Here is a 25,553-nt window from a genome sequence, read left to right as displayed (position 1 = left end):
TCTTTCTCGTTTTGCTCTGTTGCCAGATCGTCTTCCAACACTGTAAAATTGATAATAAATTAACAAAATTTCTAATCTTTTTCATTAGGATGTATAATTAAATTATTGAGAAATATAATTTATTGCTTAATGAAATATAATTGATTATTTTAAACGAGAATGAGCAGTTGATACTGTATCACATCAATAAACCTGTAACAGCTACCGTCTATAGAAGGCATTGACAAGACAGAGGATCGGCAACGTTGTCCTCCTATCTTTCTCATCTGCCATTATAACGTGGACCTCACTATATTTAATCTATGATAGCAGTTAATATTTAATGGTGAATTCGTAAATGAATCCATGGTTGATTGTAGGTTACCAATTGAAAACTATTATATCCTTTCAAATCTGAATTTTAAAATTAGACAATTTTAATGCATAATTGGATCAATGGATTTGAAATTTAATCAAGGTTTATTCTTACAAGATCAGAGAGTTACGGTCGTTAAGTTTATCTCGCTTCATCAGTTCTTTCTTCTTCTTTGATTGAAACAATGAGTACATCATCAAAATGATAGGGAGACAAATTCAATTATTGCTTTGAATTTGGTAGACAGTTAAACTATCAAACAATAGGATAAGGATATAGTTTGAGATTATCAATAACTTCAAGATTTTAAATTGTTTTATGAGTATATTGCTGGTGTATGTCATTTTTTTCCATTCTCTTATTTCATTTCAGTTTGATATCGGAAATCAAAATATTCTTCTATATTCTAAAACAATTTTCACTGAGGAAACATGATTATTCAAGTATTTTGTTTATTCGTTGTACTTTTACCAGGATTGGCGCAAAGTTGTAAGTTTCAAGTTTAAACTTATTTATTCAAAAACTTTATTCCTGATGTATACTCCTTTTTCTCTTTCACTCCCACTCCTCTTCTCCTACTTCATCTTCTCTTCTTCCTTTCAATCTCTTTCTCTCCCATCTCTCGAAGAATGGACATTGATATGTCCAAAGCTCCGCCAATTTATGTAGATGCATAACAATATGATTATTATCTATAGTTATTATATTACAAACTGCTTTTTCATATCATATACAGTTCAATAATTATTTTCTTAGTCTATATTATGTAAATTCATCTATAATTTTGCTGTATTGTAAGCTATTGTATATAAGTGTATAAGCCAGTATATATTGTAATCTACATAAATAAAGTACTCAATCAATCAATCAATCTCTCACTTGTTTCAGCTTTCTCTCCTCCTTTACCTCCCAATTCTCTCATATCAGTTTCCACAAGCTTTCAATGATCCTCATTTCTTTCCAATAATTCATGTTCAAGTGAGAAGGCCAATGTATGACAACAAACTATAGTGAGGTCCATGTTATAATGGAAGTGGGGGAGGATAGAATAACAACGTTGCCGATTCTCTGCCTTGTCACTGCCTGCTAGAAAGAGTTGATGATACTAGTATATCCGATGTATTGTTCATTCTTGTTTGAAATAGTCGATGATATTCTGTTTGTCAAGAAAATATATCATCTTCCATCGATTAGCCTAAATAATGTATTTGCATGATTGAAAACGAATTTTTGGAGAATTAATCATGTTTTTCATTGTTAAGAAAGATGTGGCAACAATGCAGAACTAGAAGAGGATAGCGCTATCTGCTTTGTCGAATGATAGACAAGGATAGCAACAACAATGGTCATCAAATACTGTCATTATAACGTGGACCTCACTATAGTATGAAGAGAGAGAGGAAGAGAGGAAACAGAGAGAGAGAGATTAGATAAGATCGGAGATCTTTATTTAGAGAGAGAGAGAGAGAGAGAGAAGAGAGAGAGAGAGAGAGAGAGAGAGAGTGAGAGTGAGAGAGATTAGATTAGATTTCTTTATTTATGTATGTTACAATATTTACTGGCTTATACACTAATTTACATTAAATGACGGTAATGCTATTTATTCAACGAATTTTACAAAGTATAGATAATTAATCAATGAGAATACAGATTAAATGCAATTTATTATAATAACGATATTAAAAAATTGTAATGTAACTTCATAAATCGGTGGTGTTTCAACAAATAATTGTCGATTCTTCAAGAAGGATATAAAATAATATCCTTCCCATCAACACACGACCGGGTAGAGAGAGAGAGAGAGAGAGAGAGAGAGAGAGAGAGAGAGCGAGAGAGAGAGAGAGTGAGCAGGGCTTGAAGCTTTCCATGATGTGGAAACCAACCATTATAAAATAGTTGAAACTGAAATAGTCTATTTTTCCGTATAAACTTCAAATTTTTTAGATATTTTTAAAAATTTTCTTAATTTTCTCTCAAATCAGTTGATCATCCCAACGCTCACTTGATAAACGATGCAAGCTGTGGAGTTATGAAGCCAGGCCAGAGAATTCACCAGGGGAGAAATGCAAATCTTGGAGAATTCCCTTGGATGGTTTACATTTCGACTACAAAAGAATGTAAGTTTAGAAGCCATTGTTAAAACTTGGAATTGAATGAACACTTTTAAAGGGTCACTCACTTCAGAAGTGACGATGCTTTGAACTGTTTTTGATGATTTTCAGACCAAATATTGCTTCAAGGTACTGCTAAAAAGTAAGGGCCGTTCTCCGAGCTCGGGATTGATCACATTTTATCAAATTCCAAGCTTATTTTCAATTTTAGGTGGAAATGTTACTGAACATTAATTGAAGAGATTTTCATGCTCAATCTTTTCCACTCGAAATTTTCCGTTTAAATTATATCTGAGACCTGATAATTGTAGATCTAAAATCAAACTTTGCATTTATTACAAATGGAGCTCCATTATAATTGGAGCTCCTGACATTTTTACAGATATGGGACTTGTGGCAGTTGATATAGCTTATCAATGACTATTTTATGTATGAATTTGATTAAAATCGTTGGAGCCGTTTTCGAGAAAATCGCGAAAAACCCTGTTTTTGACAACATTTTCGTCATTTCAGCCGTCATCTTGAATTGCATTTGATCGAGATTGTTCGTGTCGGATCCTTATAGTGTAAGGACCTCAAGTTCCAAATTTCAAGTCATTCCGTTAATTGGGAGATGAGATATCGTGTACACAGACGCACATACACTCATACACACACACATACAGACCAATACCCAAAAACCACTTTTTTGGACTCAGGGGACCTTGAAACGTATATTAATTTGGAAATTGGGGTACCTTAATTTTTTTTCGGAAAGTAATAGTTTCCTTAACTATAGTAATAGGGCAAGGAAAGTAAAAATGACTACGCCCCGTTTCAGAAAGTCAATTTTCTGACGCCAGCTGTTTAAAGTCTAGACTCTAGAGTTTAACTAATTCCCGAGCTCGGAACCCGGCCTAGTCGCAGTCCACGTCTAAATTAAATTTCGAAAAACTAGGAAGTTGAACACAAAATGGAATGAAGAGAAAATAGTGTAAAGTTTCAGCTATTTTGGATTATTTAGGAGTGTTTTATTTCGTCAAGGGAAAACGTTCCCAATTACAAAAAACTGGTGTGGTAGACTCACACAACTTTCCTTGCTCATTGATCTATAAGCCTCATTCTTAAACGAGGATAATCTAGGGGAATAACATTATGCCGATTGGCGGCTAAATAATTTTATTAAAACTACGATTATACTATTGTTATTGTTTTCAGAGTACATATTCCTTTGTTTGAATTATGGAAGTTGAGGATTTCTTTAAAGTTGTCGGAACAGCTGTTCTACAAATAGAATATCTACTTGTGTTCTTTTGAATAAACTGCTCTACCCACATACCTCAAGCACGAGAAGGAGGTTACAAAGTAAATTTCTCAATGATGGGGTGGACCCCCTGTGAGTTTCTCAGGAAGGAGACTCATGCTAGTTAATAGAGCTGATATATAACTATACAGGGTATGAATTTGAAAAAAATCGGTCAAGTCATTTTTGAGAAAATCGTAAAAACATGGTTTTTTAGTGACTATCCGCCATTTTTCTCAAGAATATTACGGAGCTCCTGCAATTTTCCCAGAAATGAGACTCATGTCAGCTGATAGGGCTTATAAATAGCTATCTAGGGTATAAATTTGAAGAAAATCGTTAGAGCCGTTTTCGAGAAAACCGTGGAAAACATGGTTTTTTAGTCATTATCCATCATTTTTTCCGCCATTTTGAATTGAATTTCTTATTGTCAGATCCTCATGGATCCTCATGGATCCGTCAAACCTTAAGTTTGAAATTTCAAGTCAATCGGTTAATATTAGGAATGGAGTTATCGTGTTCACAGACACACACACCACACACACACACACACAACACACACACACACACACACACACACACACACACACACACACACACACACCACACACACAGATTATATGGTAATGGGGCAAGGAAAGTAAAAAGTCTAGAGCTTAACTAATTCTCGAGCTCGGAACGCACGGAACCCGGCCTCAAGTGTTTTATCTACAAATTTTTTTCACATCAGTTTCGTTACATGTATGGACAAATGAATAAATTAAATGGATTTTTGTGATTATTTGCAGACGCTGATGGACCTGACCGATATTTTTCGTGCGGAGGGACAATCTTAAATAGCAAATACGTGTTGAGTGCTTCTCACTGTTTTGTAGGTGCAAATGCCACCAGAATTAGGTAGAATAGTTTTTTGCAAATTTATTTTTAATTCATTTATTGCCTTCCACAATCACAATATCAAGATAATGATTGGGGGAGAATCAACAGGATTAACCCAAAACTGCTTCTCTCCCTAACTTTGATAAAAATTGTCCAAATGGGGTTATTGTTGCCTTGTTAAAGTAAATGTGGGTTGTTTACAATTTATTGTACAGAATTGTGCAGAGGAAACGCATGTTTTTCGAACAGCCAGTACTCGTCAACGGGAGAGGGTATTGCCCTGGAACGAATGTTGGCAGACGACCCATACTATGCCATTTCAGTTGCTGAGTTGGAACGTACAACATCGTGTGTTCGCTGTCGAGCAGTTCTTTTAGAAACAATGAATCAATGTAGTCACAGTGCAACGCTTTCTCGTCAATATTTTAGAGTTGGGCGTCGAGGTGCAATGCCTGATCGAAATACTGTACACCGAAGGTTTGCAGCGTTTAGGAGTACCAGTTCTGTGATGAAAAAGAAACCACCTGGTCTTTCCCGTTCAGTTCGTACTCCTGAAAATGTAGAGTCAGTGTTGTCGAGTCGATCGTCTAGAACTAGTAACAACTGCCGTTCTGACTCGGTCTACACTTTCCGGGGAACGGGGAAGACAAGGTGGTTTCTTTTTCATCACAGAACTGGTACTCCTAAACGCTGCAAACCTTCGGTGTACAGTATTTCGATCAGGCATTGCACCTCGACGCCCAACTCTAAAATATTAACGAAAAGCGTTGCACTGTCACTACATTGATTCATTGTTTCTAAAAAAACTGCTCGACAGCGAACACACGATGTTGTACGTTCCAACGCTCATAGCAACTGAGATGGCATAGTGTGGGTCGTCTACCAACATTCGTTCCAGGGCAATACCCTCTACCGTTGACGAGTACTGGCTGTTCGAAAAACATGCGTTTCATCTGCACAATTCTGTATTACATTAACTTGTCTGAATCATAGAGTGAAGATAGCATAGGAAGATAACCCATGGTATAGAGCGTTTATGTTCCAAATTTCAAGCTGATTTCTTGTTAACTCAAGCCGATTACTGTCTATTATCACTGTTTTGTTGGGGTGATTGTGTAAGAACGGCACTGTATGAGAGACTACCAGCATCACATAGCTTCCCTAAACATAGCTACTAGGGTTATAAGCTTGAGTTAAAATTTAATAATAAATGAAACATAAGTGCCCTATACCATGGGATATCTTCTTATGCTGTTTTTTCTGTATGCTGCAAGTTTTTAATGAAACTATCCAGAGATTGTCTGTTTGGTGTAAGGGTCAGCATTCCTGACCGGCAATTAGGAGGTACTGGGTTCTATTCCCGGGCTGACAAATAATTTTTGTATTATTACTAGTACGAGTTGTTCTGTGAGCAGTAGACCTCACGCAGTGTTCTCATCCGCGAGTACCTGATTGAAACTATAGACCTTATGGAAATACAGCAATAGACTGGCTTCTCCACACATCTGTGTAATCACTTGTCAGCTGATTTATGATGAATAATTCTATAGTCTGATTTTTACTCTAATATTGGCGTATGAAGGAGGCTCCTTTTTCCTTTTATATTATCCTTGAAATGCAAAATTTCCAAAAACCTTGTATATACGTCGACGCGCAATCGAAAAAGGAACATACCTGTTAAATTTCATGAAAATTATTACCGCGTTTCGCCGTAAATGCACAAGATATAAACATAGAAATGCCAAACCGTCGACTTGAATCTTAGACCTCACTTTGTTTGGTCAATTATTAAACGAAAATTCAAATAAAATCCAATTTGGATTTTTGTTTAATAATAATAATTAACTCATAAGCATTTGAATAAATGCAATATCTCTATAATTTCCATCTGTAATTTTTGTATAGTAGCGTTCATCGAACTTCCATCTAGCTGTTTACCCTGTTGTCAATATTTGCAGAAGTCTTCGGGGTGATTCACAGTATTTAATCGGGATTTTCGTTTGATAATAATTATTTCCAATGAACCTTTTATTTTCAGTTCTATTCTATTCATAGGAGAATACAATACAAAAACGAATCCAGACTGTGTGAACGATTTTTGTGCACCTCATGTTGTGCTTCACAAGACAGAAGAGATAATTATCCATCCTAATTTCTTCTCGTCTAATGCCGGCAGTGATATCACCCTTATTAGAGTGAGAGGCGAAATACAATTCAATGGTAAGTGATATGGACTAAAACTAGTGACCCCTGGGTTGCAGAACTCTCTCAAGAACTTACAGTTGTATTGTAATCTTTGAAACCCGCATCTTTCAATTATACAGAGTTGGTGAAAATTATGAAAAAGCTTAATATTTCTTTCACAAGTATAATATTTAACAGTAAAGTGAGGTCCACGTTATAATGGCAATGGAGAAAGATGGAAGATCAACGTTGTCGATCCTCTCTGTCTTGTCAATATGACTTCTATATATGGTAGATGATTGTTCATTCTCGTTTAAAATAATCAATTATATTTTATTTTGCAAGAATCTATATTCTTCGATAATTTCATAATAAAGATTGAATATTTTGTTGATTAACTATCAATCCTACATTGTTAAAAGACGATCTGACAACAGAGCAAAGCGAGAGAGAGATAGCGCTATCCGCTTTGTTGAATGATAGACAAGGATGGCAATACCATTGCAAATCAAACACTGTCATTGTAACGTGGACCTCACTATAGGTTTGTATCAGTATCAGTTTGTCGCTAAAATCATGTGTCAGGTCTGTGAAGGTCTGTCTGTGTAAAAGCTTCCAAATAGCCTCAGCTTACGTTGTGGATGAATGAATGGAAAAACCAAAGACCTCAAAGATGCATAGACTCACATGCAGCGCTACTGTCGTACTTGGAATTGAAAACCGCCATTGAGGTGGCAACCCATAAGATTATTACATACCAATGCCACCAATGCCTCTGTGATCTATTGTATTACAAATATATATAGATACTAGCAGTTACCCGTGCTTCGCTACGGGGAACATGACAGAAAAGGATTTTTTTATTGGACTGTTATTGGTATTGGCTTCTGATGAATAAAAACTGTATGTTGTAAAAAAATTGACATATTATCTTTACTATAAGTCAAACAGGCTTTTCATTTGATAATTGAGTGAATGAGACAGCAATCGGACATCTGAGTCAGGGTAAAATATAAATGAATAATAATAATAATAATAATAATAATAATACATTTTATTCCCATTAATATACAAATAAGCAATCTAATCAATAAAATTTACACAATACTCAAATACAATTTATGAAATTTTTTACATAAATAAATATATAAATAAATTCATTTTTTCGGAAATTAACCTACTCAACTATGGAAAACCCATGTTCTAGAGCAAGTGTAATAGTAATACATTAAGTTTAGAGTGGGGGTGCAAATAACCCCTGAGAAAGTGAGCTTACAAATATTGTTCGAAATTTATGTTTCCTATATTATGCCTTCCAGTTGTTTGATCCAGTTTTTAATGGAGCATTTACATTTTCTTGAGTTTTCTATTATCTTGATGTGCATAGGAAGTAAATTGTGGTATTTTGGTGCTAGGTGGTTGAAGTAGTGTTGTTGGTATGTTGCCTTCCTAGCCACGTTCGTGATGAGAAGGCTTCTATTCCTTGTGTTATGACAGTGGTTTCTGTTTTGAAAGCTTTCTGGGTTTTTGTGTAGTCTGCAAATAATTTCTAGGGAGTAGAGTTGTCTTGCGTCCATCACACCAAACCCATTGTAGAGCTGGTATGACGGATAACGAAGAAAGTGGCGTCTGCTTGATGATTTTGATTATTAGTTTTTGCACTTTTATAAGGGGTCGAGGTGAACGTAGTTTGTTCCTCCCCATCCTACAATTTTATAGGTACGCAAAAACTGAACTAATAATGTGTTTGTCCATCAGTTCGCCGTGCAGCTCGCCATACAATATTTGGCTATCCATCACAAGTGGAAACACGCGAACATGAATACAGAAGTATGGGCCATTTTTTATTTGATTAAATTCATGTTTTGAACAATTCATTGTTACGAATGACAAATTGATAGGAGCTTATAAATATTTTCTAATTCAAATGAATAACTTCTGGAAAAATAATGATTGAATAAATACCAATATTAAATTATTGTTGACCAAGACTCAGTACATCGACAATTCATTCAACTAATTCGGTACTGATAAATTATAATCATTTTTTTTATTGATAATCAATTTCATCAACTAATCATAAACTGACAGAAAAAGTAATTCAATTTCCATGAATTCAATTAATATAATTATATAAATCTAAAGTGTAGTTCATATTTTATCTAAATTCACAAAGAGTTCGATTCTTGTGGTAAGAAATCATTGTTATTTCACTAAAAGATAGGATAAAATGAATAGTTGCCCTTCCAGGGGAGCTTTGACAACCCACAAGACTCATTTTTCATTTACATAAATATCGAAAAGAGCATAGGACCTTATTTTTTGTTCGCCAAAATACCCCTCATTTCAATATTAAATTTTCGACTGACTGTACAGTGAGTCAATCATTCCATCAAGGCTTGAATAATTTTGAAATTGTAATTAAATAAAAATGGCAGAAAATAATTACCATGTAAATATCAACACCTTTAATTAAAGACATATCACTGCATGCGTTTTCATATTGCCGATACAGCATTGATAAAACTGCAGACGTTTATTTAGCAGTCTCAAAAAACTGTTCTAGCTGAAAAATTGATAATCCAAGCCACGTGTAGGCCTATACATTGCATCAGGAAAACGAAGTTCCAAACTATGATTTTCCTAACATATGCTTTTGAGATAATTTCTTTGATGCAGCTGTATCACATTCACCATTATATTATACAGAGTTTATGAAAATAAAAATATTTATTGACTACCAAAACAATACTATTATTATATTATCATAATAATTAATTATCAAAACAATACTTTTATTATATTAGTAATAATAATATTATTGAACATATTTATCCATTATCAGAACAATATTATTGAGGTTAAGTGGAATCAGGTAGAAAGCAATAGTAGAACAGATGTTCTTTTTTGAATTTCTATCATATTATTTTGTTATTTTCAATGATTACAACATATGTTAGAATATCACATGTCAATAAATAAACTATCCCATTTCCATATGGCGTTCACCTTACCATGTTCATACCTTACTTAATAGGATCCTTTTTCATCCTTTGAAATCCTTAGAGGCAAAATATCTAAAATCCGTTCTTAGTGCGCGTCTAGCATGTTTGAAGAATATTTGTGCAAAGTTTCAAGTCTGTAGGACAATTAGTTTGAGCTGTAGTGTGATTTTACATAAAATTTTCGAAAAATGCCCTCTCCTGGACCCCCCTGTGCTCCTGATCGAAATTTTTCTGCATAGATCTAATTTTTTTCGTAGCTGAACAAAAATTTCCTCATGACTTTGCTGTGCAATGAGCGGTTAAAAAGTACAAAATTTTGGGGGGGCCCCAGCTCCCTCAGGGGGGCAAATTTCTGAAAATCCTTTCTTAGTGGATGTTTTCAGGCTACCATAAACAATTGTGCAAAATTTCAAGTTTTTAGGCTCAGTAGTTTGGGCTGTGGTGTGATTTCAGTCTGTCGGGGCTTAGCCTTTTATAAGTATAGAGATAATATCTCGTGCGGCGAATGGCTGCCTTCAATTTCAAGTAAGAGCTATCATTGGGAAGGCATAGGCATTGTGGGTCTATATATCTTTAAGGTCTTTGGGAAAAACTGTTGTAATTGCATGCAATGGATTCTTCAGCTGACTGAATGATAGATAAAAAAAATCTGGTGTGGCGCACTCACACATCTTTCCTTGCCGTTATGAGAATTGATCACCTGACGCTAGTGTTCTCGCACATCTCGAGTCTACTTATAGACAAAGATCTGAGCCAGCTGGTGACAGGACAATAACGCTGGAGACATACGAGGTCTGCTATCTCTCCATAGTGAATGATTTTAATAGAATCAACAGTTTGCAATTGGATAATCACATTTTCTCGAATTTCGAGCTTATTTTGATTTTTTGGTGTAAATGTTACTGAACATTAATTGTAGCGATTTTCATGCTCAATCTTTTCTACTTGGAATTTTTTTTTTTTAATTGTATCTGAAGCCTGATAAATGGGAATCTAAAATCAAAATTTGCATAGATGTGGCAGAGCTCCTGGAATATTTACAGATATGGGACTTGTGGCAGTTGATAGAACTTATCAATGATATTTTGGGTATAAACTTGATCGAAATCGTTGGAGTAGTTTTTGGGAAAATCGCAAAAAACCCTGCTTTTGACAACATTTTCGCAATTCTAGCCGCTATCTTGAATTGCATCAGATCGAGACACACACACACCACACACACAACACACACACACACCACACCACACACACACCACACCCACACACACACACACACACCACACCCACACCACACACACACACCACCACACACACCAACACACACACACACACACACACACACACACACACACACCACACACACACACCACACACACACACACACACACACACCACACACACACACACACACACACACACACAACACACACACACACACACCACACACACCACACACCACACACACACACACATACAGACCATACCAAAAACCACTTTTTTGGACTCATGGGACCTTGAAACGTATATAAATTTAGAAATTGGGGTACCTTAATTTTTTTCGGGAAGCAATACTTTCCTTACCTCCTATGGTAATAGGGCAAGGAAAGTAAAAATGATTATTCTTTTATGAAATTTCAATGTTCATCCATTTATTTATTTATACATCTATTCGATACAATATCATTCTTAACTATAAATGATTGGGAAAGGAACAATAGGCTTAAAGACCGTTCCTTTCTCAAATTTGGATAGAAACTGTCTAAAAATAGGATATGTTCACACATAAAATGTTATCTATTATATCCTGAAAAAGGACAAAGGAGTGGGTCAATTCCGGTGTCCAGCGAACTCGACCTGTAAATATGTTCGAAGAATACGTGTTCAAAATTTGAAGATGATTGATCAATTCTTTCTAAAGTTATCTTAGAACATTTAAACAGCCTGAATAATTGCAGGTTTGGAATATTAACTGTCCATTTTTGTTTAAAATAATCAATCATAATCTATTCGACTTTTGCAAAAACAAAATTTTTAATGATCAAATAATACATTTCCATAATTGTTTGATATTGAATATTTTGTTAAGAGTCAATCAGAGAGTCGTCTCCAATTGGTTCTTGTGGCGTTTAATCATGATTAAAATTTAACAGACGTTTGTGCCATCGGAGCTTAAACTATACCTCACCATGGAGTGAATATATTGAATTATTTGTCCAGATTATTTGTCTCAGATTTTACTTTTTTTCTTGAACAGAATTCGTGGCTCCAATTTGCTTGGAAGATGGAGATTTGCTGACACATGACTATACAGGAGAGGACGCCCATGTGGCTGGCTGGGGAACTTATGATTTTGGTAAGAGAAACTCATTATTTCGTATATTAATCCAATATTATCATAGAGCATAAGAAGATATCCCATGGTATAGAACGTTTATGTTCCAAATTCCACTGTTAACTCAAGAGGCGACGTAGTTGTTTTACGTGGCTAGTTGGAGAACTTATGGTTTCGAAAGAAAAATTGAATTAATCAATTTATAGATCAATTCAATATTATCAAAGATAAATGAATATCATCCTATACTATTAAACGAGCAATTTCTGTTTATATGTTTAGATGTTTAGATGCTTAGATGTTTAGATGTTTAGATGTTTTTTTTTCAATTCAATTTCAATTCAATTCAATTCAATGTTCAGATGTTTAAATGTTTAGATGTTTAGATATTAAGATGTTTAGATGTTTGGATGTTTAGATGTTTAGATGTTTGCATTTCACCGGATCTCGAGAACGGCTCTAACGATTCTCACGAAATTCAGAACATGGTAGGTTTATAATATAAAGAATCTATTGATGAATTATTATTCATCCTTGGAAAAACATCTGAAAATAATTATTCCGTCTTCTGTTGGTGATGGAAGTGAGTGAGCGAGTTCATGTGTGTGGGACTGTGTCAAAATTATGACTCAGCTGTTGAACTTTTGTAAATCATTCAATCAGGTACTTAGTGTCGGTTGCAAAAAGCCGGGTTATTTTCAATCCTGATTAATTCCAGTAGATGTAGTAGTAATGTATAAAGTTTTTGAATAAATTGAATTGAATTGAATTGAGATCCGTCTTTTTTAAATGGTCTTCTCTGATTTGGTTCATGTGAAGTTATTCAGGATTAAAATTTAACCGGCTTTTGTGCAACTGGGCCTTTGTGAGGGAAATTTTTGCATTCTTCTGGGAATTAATCTCAATTTACTGTGATTAGATAGAACATTTCTGTATGAATGTTATTATAATTTCTTCTTTCGTAATACATTTTTTATGCTGTTGTACTCCAGAGCGAAGTTCTGTCCCCGATATTATGCCATGGTGTCGGGCGTTTATGTTCCAAATTTCACTGTTAACTCAAGCCGATAATCCTAGTAGTTGTTTTTGGTGAAGCTATGTGACGCTGGTAGTCTCTCATACTGTGCCGTTCCTACACTCTCACACTCCCAACAAAAGAGTAAAAATATACAGTAGTCGACAGTAATCGGCTTTAGCTAACAAAAAGTCGGCTTGAAATAATAGAACATGAACGACCTATACCATGGGATATCTTATCATGCTCTATGATTTTTAAATAGCTATATGGCTTTCCCAATTTTATTTCATAAATGTTTGGATTATTGTATCTCTGTGGGTCAGATTTTCAAGTTTTCTATTCTCTTATGTGATTTTTTGTAGGTTGTACAGATATTTAGCTGCTTTAACTAACGAATGGAAATTACTGAGATATTGCAATTCATTATTCAAATACTAATGAATTCATATTATTATTAAACGAAAATCAAAATTGAATGCTGTAAATCACCCCGAAGACTTCTGCTACTGCAAATATTGACAACAGGGTAAACAGCTAGATGGAAATTCGATGAGCTCTACTATTCAAAAATTATTTGTCAGCCCGGTATATTAGCACTCATCGAATTTCCATCTAGCTGTTTACCCTGTTGTCAATATTTGCAGTAACAGAAGTCTTCAGGGTGATTTACAGCATTTAATTTGGATTTTCGTTTAATAATAGTTATTTTAATTAAATTTGAAAAATATTCTCGTGTATTAATTGAGTCATATTTTCGAATTTCAAGTTGGTCAATGTATTTTGAACGTAATTTCAGCGGATATCAATAGAACACAACTAGTCATGCCAGATATTCTTCAAACTCTGTCAGTTCCGATTGTAGATGACGACACCTGTCTGGGTACAATGCGAAGTATAGCCCCTAGTTACGAGCAATATTTTGTTATCGAGTCACAAGTGAGTAATATAATAATTATATATCATAGAGAAGAGAAAGTATAATCCTATACTATCTCTCATCTATGATAATATATCAAAAATCATATTAAGGTCCACGTTAAAATAGCAGTGTTAGATGAACATTGGTGAAAAAGAAGAAGAATAGGAATAAGGAGGACAGAAGAAGATTGCGAGAAAAAATAACCAACAATCACAATTTATATGATTTTTCACTCCCATAAATAACCACCATCAAAAGCTTATTTTCAGTTTTTCATAAATTTCAGCCTTACACGAGAATATACGAGGAAATATGATATGACATAATTTGTTCTCAATTTTATTATCTACAGCTTTTATTCAATACATTATCACCGTAAAATCAGCAATAACACCACAATTCACGAAAAACTGTATCAATGCATAGATTAGTTACAGTTTTTTTATAAATTCCAGGCTTATACGTAGAGATACAAGAAAACATTATTGGACATAATTTGTTCTTCGTTTCATTTCCTACAACTTTTGTTCAATAAAGTTTTATCTTAAAATCAACAATAACGCCTCAATTCGCGAAAAACTGAATTAATGAACAGTTTAGTTACAAATATCACCGCTAGATGAGGCGAGCGCTCCTGTTTGTAGTGTTGCAGGTGACGTTTAGTTACGATTTCTGCCGCCAGAATGTGCTGACGTTCTTCACTCATCTATCAGGCTCCAGAGCTGTTCTAAGCTTTGGCAGCTGAGTTTCTGAAGCCAGTGAGAATAAAATTGTGTAGTTCGTGCGGTTTTTCGCTTGTAACTTATTAACAGTGCGTTTTGGAGAATTTTACAAGAGACAGGTTTTGAAGGAAATAAAATTACTTACACAATCATGTGTTTGAAAACTGTAAATTGTTATTTTTGAAGGAGTTACAGCACTTTGAAAGAGAGATTTGATGAAGAAAACCTTGAAATACTTTTTCTCTTTCTCTTTCTTCTTCTTCTTCCACTCCTTTTCCATTTTCTTCTATCTCTTTATCCTTCTTTAGCTTCCTATTCTTTCTACGCTTCTGCTCTGTTCTTGCGCTCAATTATTAACATTCTTCCTTCTTCTATCTCTTCTTCACCCTTAATCACTCTCCCTCTTCATCATCCACTCACTCACTCTCTCTCTCTCTCTCTCTCAACCTTGCTCCTCAATCTCTCCTCATCCTGTTCACTTTTTCTCCTGCACTTATAGTATCTCTCTTTTCTTCTCCGATTCTTACTTTTTCCCTTCCCTTCCTTTCCTTTCGTCTTTTTCCTCTCTTTTTTCTTCTTCTTCCCCTCTTCCTTTGCCTGTTTGTTCTCCTCCTACTTTTTCCTCTTTCATATTTTCTTCTTAATTCCTTTCTCCGTCTTCTTGAAATAAATAAATAAAATCTATATATTAAGAAGATAATTTTGAATAAAATTTAGAATTTAGAAATAGGCCGGCACATCTAGAAAACTAGAGATCTACCACATCTAGATCACATCTAGAGCACTACCTGAGTCTATACCTAATTCATGCAGGTGAACGGGCTAGAGTCAAGAAAACTTCAATTAATCTTGCCATGCCTGATTTAATAGGTTTATACTATAGAATAACACTACAATTTGAAATAATAGAAAAATACAAACAGTTTCAATAAACATTGGCAGCTAAAATCGAACAACAGAAACAACAATATCATGTTACTTTGTTGACATTCTTCATCTGATTCGGGGGCGCATTACTATCCCCGTTTAGATAGCAATACGTCACAAAACCAAACAAGATCAGTCATAAAATAACAATCAATTTCAACATGAAATTACTCAAGAAAGAAAAAAACCCGTTGAACCCAAATTTCGTCGATAGTAACCCATATAACCCATTTCATAATAATTTTGAATCCCACTTTTTATTGACATTCTCGAATGAACCTTTGTTTCACTACACTGCACTTTCGTTGGTTTGTACGTTGCTTTATCGTCGGGGTTACAGTACCTTGTTTTTGGCGGTGAGCTTTTACCGGTTGAATTTGGCTTGACGGCGACGTCCTCTTACGTCCCTAGACCTGTCGTCTAAACGGGTGTCTTGAAGCGGTTTTACATAAAGTTGCGGAACCAAAGGGGTGGTAGTACAAGAAGTTGGTTTGGGGACACACATGAACCGCTGTAAATAAATGTATTACAGCATTAATTTCTAACTCTTCCTACAATTCATCAAAAGCTAAAACAGGAGTTATCTATTGATTCCTCATTTTATATAGATTTTTATCTTTAAACTACTGATTCTTTTTATCAGAATTAATGGATCTTTCTTCACAAATAATTCAAATTGAAATGATGCTAACTTATATGATATTTTTCGTTTGGTTTGCGAAATCAAATATAATTTTTCATATAGTAGCTCGGCTAGTATTGTTGGAACTTGTGCGCCAGCCAACATTTATTTTATTTATTATTTATGACTATAGGACGCAATCCAAGTGTAAATAACGGGCATTCGCCCAAAACTGCTCAGAACCTTAATTAAAAATGAACATTCCAGAGTTTATGATTTGATTTACCTACAATACAAGTCCAAAAACTAGTATCAACTGAAATTATGAATTTATCACCTAATAAAACAAGACACTTTATAACACAATAAAAGAAAAAAATATTGAAAATTTCACTTTAAGGAAAGATAATGTTTGCCTTATAAGATTCACCTTTAATTAAATAAAATTAGTAGACACATAGAAATAATTTAAATTGTATTAAAATTTGAACATTCATTAATATTAATTTCCTGGAGAAGAAAAACTTTCTTCTTCATCTATTAAGATTTCTATCATAAAAAATTTACTAAATCATTCAAAAGCCTTAATGACATAAGAAAACAGAGTCTGAAAAATATAAATTAAAAAATGTCATAAACTCAATATGAACAATTCTTAAAGTTTCATTTCAATTTAAAGGCTATCTTCCTGACTTTCAGCAATACTCTACGATAATATATCTCCAGGAACAATAACTCAAATGTAACGTAACTGAAAACTTTCTATACTTCTGTAGAAAAAAATTATAAGTATCTTCCATCACTAATAAAATCAAAAGGATTATTCTCAATCAATATTATTAACTTGAAAAATAACAGGCTTAATTAATTCAATACTCTTATGGAAGTTTCAATCAATTTATAACACTTAAATTATTCCCTAAATTATATTTTAACCTTATTTTACGTACCTTAGCGGTTATTTGAAGAAACAATTATTCGTACATGGTGAAGAAACACAATTAAACCTTTCAGGACATGGCACTACTAGTAAAATTTAGACATTAATAAACAATAAAACTAGCTCCTACATTAACTACTGAAATAAACTCATAAACCTGCCCAAAAAGGGCGAAACATAATGACTACATCTTTACTCTCGTAGTGCTCCTAGCAAAGTGTCCTCCGAAACGTAATCTGGTCTGTCGGCTGGGGAATCCCCACTACTGTATTTAGAAACAGGTCTCCTATTGGGCGAATGGAATCAATTTGACCAATCGTCGCGTGGCTTCTAGAGTCTTTGGACCAAATAGTAACTGCAAAATCGGTAGTTTGTTATAATTTCAATGCTTGCTGTTTTCCAACTTATCGCATTTTATGTCGCGACAAGAAGGCTAAGTTTTAGAGATAATTCCATAATCTACATTCCTCGACGACTCGGAGCCACAATTTTAAATATCTATCATGGGAAACTCGAAGTCATGGCCGTTCATAATAGAGAGAGAAAATAATTTATTTCGCTAACTCACTTACAATAATGGCTCTAGTCTATTGCGTATTAAATTCACTATTACAACTTGGGAAAAGGCCTGAATTAAAGAGAGTGCCCGGCACAATATTCATTCATTATATTCATCTATACAATAGTACATTATCAAAATGATAGGAAGAGGGAAAATCTCTTGAGGTAGCCTCGTGCTATTCCTCTCCCAAATTCAGATAACACATAGTCCGAAATAGGCTGCAAAGAATCACTTTTCCGCTCTAGTGTGCAAAGTATTACTTTGCGTACTCCAGATTTGCAGCATGACAACGCAAAATAGTTAGTAGGTTATATGGAGCACCAGTGCAGCAAAATCAAAATTAAGTTGGAACCCACTTTTTATATTCAATGGTATATGAATGGCTCGCCTACGGTTCGGGCGTAAACGTTTCTTTCGGTGCAGCAAACTGTCACTTTGCGCACAAGTTGCACAAATAACTAAAGTCTTGTAGTTCTTCAATTCACAAGATTCTCAGTCCTCAAGTATTTTCATAAAGTAGATTAAACAAATAAAGATGCTTCAAAACCAAACATAGAAGAGATATTTCACATTAATATAACTAAAATGGGAAATATTAGCATATCAGGAATTCAATTTTCAAGAATTACCGAATAACTAACTTGATTCTTGAATATATCCTACTTATTGGTTTTCTTATTCGTTAAATTGTACCGTTTCACTTCAATTATCATAAAATGAAATAAATGGATGAATTATCTAATGAATGATTGTTCCAGGTATGTGCCGGTGGCATAGCAGAGCACTTTGCCTATAAGGGTGACTCGGGTGGCCCCCTAATGGTGGTCAAACAGATGGACTCCGAGCAGCCGCCCCGCTTCTACCAGATAGGGGTTGTCTCATGGGGTGGGCTCACTGTCAATATAACCAGCTTCGATAGTCCCACTGTCTACACCAGGGTGCGATACTATCTGCCGTGGATTCTGGACAATATGAGACCCTGAAAACGGAGAGAAACCTTCAAAACAATATTCACCTTGGTGCACTGGATTCTGGACAATATGACACCCTCGAAATGAACTGGAATAACTTGAAAAAAAGTGAATTAAATGCTGAACTGGATTCTAGACAATATGAAACCCTGAAAACGGGAACTATTCTCCTTCATGGTTCCCTTCAAGAATCCTTGAAGGAGAATATTCACCTGGGTGCACTGGATTCTAGACAGTATGACACCCTCGAAACAAACTGGAATAACTTGAAAAAAGCGTGATAAATCCTGAACTGGATTCTGGACAATATGAAACCCTGAAAACGGAAAGAAACCTTTAAAAAAAATATTCACCTGGATGCACTGGAATCTGGACAATATGCTGATGACGAATATTTGTAATCTTTGAGAAAACAAAATGATTATTGCCGGTTGCACAAACGCAGGATAAATTTTAACAGTGATGAATTCCGCGAGAACCAATCAGAGAAGCCGTATTTTTAAAGGAGTCTTCTTTGATTGGTTCTCGTGAAATTAACCAGGATTAGAATTCAACCGGCTTTTGTGCAACCAGGCCTCAGAGTTATTCAAAAAGTGTCAATAAATAAATCGATTGAGGTACTCTTTATAATGGCAGTATTTAATTATTAATTAAGTACCTCAATCGATTTATTTATTGACACTTTTCTGAATTATTACAAGGGTAATTATTACCCTTGGTGCTCATATCCTTGTCTATCATTCCATAAATCAGATAGCGTTATTCTTTGTCTACCTCCGCAATTCTGCCAGATCGTTTTTCGGTAGTAGTATGATTAATTTAAAAAAATATTCATTACCGGTTGCACAAAAGCTGGTAAAATTTGAACCGTGATTAATTCCACGAGAACCAATCAGAGAAGCCGTCATATAAAGAAAGGCTCTGATTGGTTCTCGTGAAATTAATCATGGTTGAAATTTAACCGGCTTTTGTACAACCGGCACTCAATCTCAATATGAAAATTCATTAATATTCATCAATGTAAAATATATGATGTTCTTGAGGATTGGAATATGATTTATCATTTCAAACCAGAATGGACAGTTAATATTACATTAGATATACCGGTATCAGGTCTCTTCTATAGAGGGCAGTAGCAAGGCAGAGAATCGGCGAAGCTGTTCTCCTATCTTTCTCCACTATCATTTAACGTGGACCTCATTATAGTTCAAACATTCACATTACTATAAATAAAAATAGGAATCTAAGTAGGTACCCTTTTTAAAATTGTTTAAGAAACAATTAAAAAAATTAAACAATTTTAAAAAGAGTACTTGAGTTGCGTTTACACCAAAGTTATAAACAAAATGTTTATTTTTCCGTCCTTAAAGATTCTATTAGATTGAATGGAACTCAACAAACACTTATGATCATAATGTGTATGATAAGTTATGTTCAATCCAATAGAATCTATAAGGATTAAGTTATTAGCATTTTGTGTTAACGCAGCTTTTAGATTTCTATTTTTATTTATATTCAAGAGTAGGCCTGGAGAAAAAGAGACTCAAATTATTACTGTTTACACCTTGAAAGAATCAGATGATACTTCTAAATCATATTGATATTCTTTAATACAAATATTCAAAATCAATCAACATAACCAATTCAATTAAAGTGTTTATTTTGTAAAATTTCAGTTCTCTTTATTACCGGCAAATACTGTGTTCTAACTATCAACTTATCATTTTCTATTCCATGTATATTTCAAAGTTTTGTCATGTATTTCTCGAGAAAATTAACAAATAGAAGAAAGCAGCGGTAAGAAATCTTTGGCGCGAAGAGCAAGTTTTTGAAAATATTTACAATTTCAAAACAAGTGGACCTTCTTGCTTCTCCATCTTGGGAGAAGGTTCACTTCATTAAAAAAAATTGATTTCGAAAGTGATAGAAATTTTTAATTCCAGTTTTTCAACATTGTGGAAACTAATTGATACTATTCCTGATACTAAACCTAAGTTTGATAATTTATTCATCCCAAAATTTTTTCCAATATTTTATTGTGAAACAAGAATCTCTCACAATTTTTTGTGACTGGACTTTGAAAGGTGATTCATTTGTGGAAGAAAGACACTAACTTGAAAAGCTGCTCTATTTCCAACAGGAATAGCCTACAAGAATATCTATTGAAACTATATACCACTCAAAGTCTAAATGTAATAATTTGGAAAGTTGCTGCATTATTTCAAGAGAGAATATATAGATGACTGTTACATAATTTTTAACAGGAATAGCTCACAAAAATATATTATATTGAAACAATATACCTCTCGGAATAATGTTATAATTTGAAGAGCTCTGTTATTTCAAGAAAAAATATATACATGATTGTTAGTTCATTTTAAACAGGAATAGCTCACAAAAATATCCATTGAAACAAGGGCACTCAAAGTCTACATGTTATAATTTGAAGACCTGCGTCGTTTCAAGAAAGAATATAGACGTTTGTTACACCATTTTAAAGAGGAATTGCTTACAAAAATATCTATTGAAACAAGGATACTTGAGTTGCAAATTTTATCTTGAAGAGATGCGTCATTTCGAGAAGGTTTACAGAAGAGTTTAAAGCAGTTTTACACAGTTTTTCCTGTTGAAATCGATAAATCAATGAGTATATCTTTCGGAAGTCAGTGATACTGGTATGTTGGTTTGAGAGGAGCTGCTACAATAGTGACAGATATCTATTAGTATCTGATATCAACGATTTGTTGGTTTAGAAAAAGTTGCTTAACAGATATCAACATCATATTTGTTGATTTGAAAGAAGTTGCTACAATTGTAACAGATATCCTATTAGTATCTGATACCAAAAAAATATATATTTGTGGGTTTAGAAGAAGTTGCTCTGTTAGCAACAGATATCAACATCATATTTGTTGATTTGAAAGAAGTTACTACAATTGTAACAGATATCCTATTAGTATCTGATATCAAAAAAAAATATATTTGTGGGTTTGGAAGAAGTTTTTCTATTAGCAACAGAGATCAACATCATATTTGTTAATTTGAAAGAAGCTGCTACAATAGGACCAGATATCTATTAGTATCTTATATCAACAATTTGTTGGTTTAGAAGAAGTTGCTACAGATATCAACATCATATTTGTTGATTCGAAAGAAGTTGCTACAATTGTGACAGATAGTATCTGAGATCAACGATTTGTTGGTTTAGAAGAAGTTGCTCAACAAATATCAACATCATATTTGTTGATTTGAAAGCAGTTGCTAAAAAAGAAACAGATATCTATTAGTATCTGATATCAACATTTTATTTTTGGATTTAGGAGAAGTTGCTCTATTAGTAACAGATATAAACTGGTAGATGCTGGAACGCATGGCCTGAATGACTTCCCTCAAATACAGCTTAGAAAGGTTGCACATGTTGAAGCCAACTCCAGGCTTAACAGGACTTCGCAATATCGGCAACACATGCTTCCTAAATTCCATCGTGCAATGCCTCTCAAATACCAGACATCTTCGCTACTACATCTTGACCAACGCCTACAAGAAGGATATCCGCTCGGATTCCCAGGGTGACCTGATCGTGGCTTTTGCGAATTTGTTGAAAGAAATCTGGAGCGGCAGTGTCGAGGTGGCAAATACAGCACTGTTCAAGTCGCAGGTACAGAGGTTTGCGCCCAGGTTTATGGGGTACAGTCAGCAGGATGCCCAGGAGTTCCTAAGGTGAGATATTTCTCAGGTTTTTTATCTTTAGTATCAAGTATTTTGATAATGTGCCCTAGGATTGGCTTGTTTGATTCATTAATATTTGAACAATTTGAAACTAGTATACCTATACTTTTCCATTTCTAAAACTGTACATTACCATAGTAATCCATCCATCTGAAAAGAAAGCACAGGAAGATTTAGGCCTATCCCATAGTATAAGTCGTATATCTTCCAAATTTATTCTCAATTCAAGCCGATTACTGTAGACTACTTTCTTTTAGTGTGAGAGTGTAAAGGTGCGTACAGACTTTCACTCTGCTCCGCAATCGAACGTCACTCGAGCAGATCGATTAATGATCGCAGGTGGAGCAAGAGTGGAACGCGAACATAGCGTGTAACAGAGCTCAAACTTGGCAAGTTCCTAGGTCGAACTAACCAATAGTTACGCGGTCAACGTTTTTGTTTTTAATGTTTGCTAATAGTTACGATCTCTGTGTTAGCAAATAAAATTATCAAAATTGATAATTCATTATTAAGTTGAATAATATAACGTTATAAAAGTATTTATAATAATAGGTACCGGCATATTAGCATTTAGAAGAAAGGAGCAGAACTTTCACCTTCTGAAACATTGACAGGCATAACCTTTTAAAATAAAACATCAAAATAAATGCAATAATCATAATATTAATTATAAATTTATTATCATAATGTATTATTAGGCTACCCAGCAATCCCCTGGTGAGAATATTTTATTTAGTTTTGTCACCCGATCAGCTGGATTGAACGTATCACATTTGTGAGGTTAGGTTGTAGCGAAGTCAACAATAATAAGAAAAGAGCGGAGCGATCATCCTTCGAACATATTTCGAACCTCAAGCAAACCCTTGCGTAACATCTCGCGTAACTTTCATGATTGGAGCGAGTGCGGAGCGCGTTCGAGGCGCGTATATCTGTACTCACCTTAAAGGTGGGTACAGATTTACGCGCCGCGAACATGAGCAATTCACTTTTAGTCAGCTGATGCCAAGCTTTTCATATCTGTATCTTTCCGTTTCTGTAAAAATACAGATATAATCAGCTGATTAAAAGTGAATTGCTCATGTTCGCGGCGCGTATATCTGTACGCACCTTAAGAATGGCACAGTATGAGAGACTACCAGCGTCACATAGCTTCACCAAAAAGATCTTTGTACTTTAGTCAACCGCAAGAAAATAGTCTGATGGAAATTGGAACAGCTTATTACCTCCTCACTCCCCTCCACCGCACCTATAGAGGTTGCCAGTTCGTCAATTTTATTTATTTCATAAAAATATGAATCAATTCTCACAATCAGCTGTGGACAACTTTGATCAACGTTATTTGGCAACGTTGCACTCATCTGTTCCGAGACCATTTTCGTGCGGTTGACTACGGTTATCTTCTATAATTAAACAGTCAAGCTGCCCTATTGAATTAGTTTATCACCAAACTAGCAGATAACCCGTGCTCCGCAAGGATCTAATTAAAAACTTGACCGACTGAACCTATCTTGAAAAATGTAAAATAGGCCTATAACTATCCTTGGTAAATTAAAAATATATATTCAAAATTTAAAGTTAATCAGTCCAGTAGTTAAGGTGTAATGACGCGTCATTTGTGAATTCCCATCTATTACGTGTCTAAGCCAATTCTTTCCTTTATTATATTATAGATTATCGATATCTTCTAATAATTATTCTAATATAATCTTGTAATCTATCATCAGGTATCTCTTAGAAGGACTACATAAAGACGTTAACAGTGCCGACAGAAAAAATCGTAGAAGATTTGATGACTTAGACGATCTACCGGAGCCTCAAAAAGCTCTAGAAAGCTGGAACCAGTACCTTCAACTAGAAAACAGTTTCGTTGTCAACCTGTTTGTGGGTCAACTGAAATCAACCCTAACTTTCCCTGATTGTGGTCACCGTTCCACGACCTACGAGGTGTTCTGGGACATTTCTCTTCCGATTCCCACCCGATCTTCAAACCTGCAGCTGTCCGATTGTTTCGACTACTTCATGCAGGATGAAACGCTGGATGGCGACAACGTTGCAAAATGCTCACGTTGCAAAAAACTTCGACCCTGCACGAAACGTTATTCGATCCACAAGTTTCCACGGGTTTTGGTGGTGCATCTGAAACGGTTTTCGCCCACGGAACGGTTTCGTAAACTCAACGTCAACGTTGAGTTTCCCGTTGACGGGCTCGATTTGACGCCCTACACGGATCACGGACAACGGTTGACGGAAAACGGTCAACGGTTAACGGATTACGGACAACGGTTAACGGACAACGTTAAGGGGAGCGTTGATTATGTTAGAAAATCCAGTGATAACGTGAGAAACCCCGTTGATTACGTTAGAAAATCCGTTGATAACATGAGAAACCCTATTGATTACGTTAAGAAACCAGTTGAAGACCACCAAATCATGATTTATGATCTGTATGCAGTTTCAAACCATAGCGGAAGTTCCCAGTACGGACATTACACTGCAGCCTGTAGACACCCAGATACCAAACAGTGGCATTTTTTCAATGATAGTAATGTGAGTCCCTTGGGGACCGCGAAAGTAGTGACGTCACAGGCGTATGTACTTTTTTATGAACAGCGCATGCCCGAAGCGCAGGAAATAAAGTGCTGCCAGTAGTCGAAGCCAGTAATGGACGCCAGTAATCTAATTACAGTGGGGAAAATTATTATTCGAAAAGTGTCTTTGAATACTTATTCAGAACAGTGAAAAGTTTTTGAGAATAACTAGTTTAATACAACAAATAAACACAAGTTTGAATGGGACATATTTTTGTATATCGAAGGAAAAATTAGTAGCTGCAAGTAATGGACGCCATTAGTTGAATTACAGTGAAGAATTGTAAATTTTTTGAGAAATATAAAATCGATGGAAATTGTAAAATTAAGAGGATGTTGTAACCACTGGAAACAGTAACTGAAAGAATTGTAATAAAGATTATTAAACCAATTTGTTCTCAATTGTG

General features: G+C 34.8%; 2 protein-coding genes across 2 annotated transcripts; both read left to right on the top strand.

The window, feature by feature from the left end:
- Window positions 1-328: 328 nt before the first annotated feature.
- On the top strand, window positions 329-20,494 carry LOC111049251 (serine protease 7). The gene is made up of 7 exons (XM_039434937.1): window positions 329-844; window positions 2,338-2,472; window positions 4,537-4,645; window positions 6,666-6,847; window positions 12,071-12,169; window positions 13,963-14,102; window positions 18,617-20,494. The coding sequence occupies exons 1-7, from the start codon at window positions 787-789 to the stop codon at window positions 18,839-18,841; spliced, it is 948 nt and encodes a 315-aa protein (XP_039290871.1). The 5' UTR covers window positions 329-786; the 3' UTR covers window positions 18,842-20,494.
- Window positions 20,419-25,553, top strand: LOC111049255 (ubiquitin carboxyl-terminal hydrolase 2). The gene is made up of 2 exons (XM_022335288.2): window positions 20,419-22,549; window positions 24,283-25,553. Exons 1-2 carry the CDS (start codon window positions 22,209-22,211, stop codon window positions 25,205-25,207), a joined length of 1,266 nt encoding a protein of 421 aa, XP_022190980.2. The 5' UTR covers window positions 20,419-22,208; the 3' UTR covers window positions 25,208-25,553.

The sequence above is a fragment of the Nilaparvata lugens genome, chromosome 8 (genome assembly GCF_014356525.2).
Source record: "Nilaparvata lugens isolate BPH chromosome 8, ASM1435652v1, whole genome shotgun sequence".
In the NCBI taxonomy this organism is placed as follows: domain Eukaryota; kingdom Metazoa; phylum Arthropoda; class Insecta; order Hemiptera; family Delphacidae; genus Nilaparvata; species Nilaparvata lugens.
Note: the sequence above shows the minus strand (reverse complement) of the source record. Positions and strands in the feature narration are given on the sequence as shown.

What these genes read in the sequence shown, in the direction of transcription:
- LOC111049255 (XM_022335288.2), top strand. Translation starts at nt 22,209, where the DNA reads ATGACTTCCCTCAAATACAGCTTAGAAAGGTTGCACATGTTGAAGCCA. An exon ending in GATGCCCAGGAGTTCCTAAG is followed by an intron (nt 22,550 to 24,282) that starts GTGAGATATTTC and finishes ATCTATCATCAG; the next exon opens with GTATCTCTTAGAAGGACTAC.
- LOC111049251 (XM_039434937.1), top strand. Translation starts at nt 787, where the DNA reads ATGATTATTCAAGTATTTTGTTTATTCGTTGTACTTTTACCAGGATTG. An exon ending in AGGCGAAATACAATTCAATG is followed by an intron (nt 6,848 to 12,070) that starts GTAAGTGATATG and finishes TTTCTTGAACAG; the next exon opens with AATTCGTGGCTCCAATTTGC. An exon ending in CTGGGGAACTTATGATTTTG is followed by an intron (nt 12,170 to 13,962) that starts GTAAGAGAAACT and finishes ACGTAATTTCAG; the next exon opens with CGGATATCAATAGAACACAA.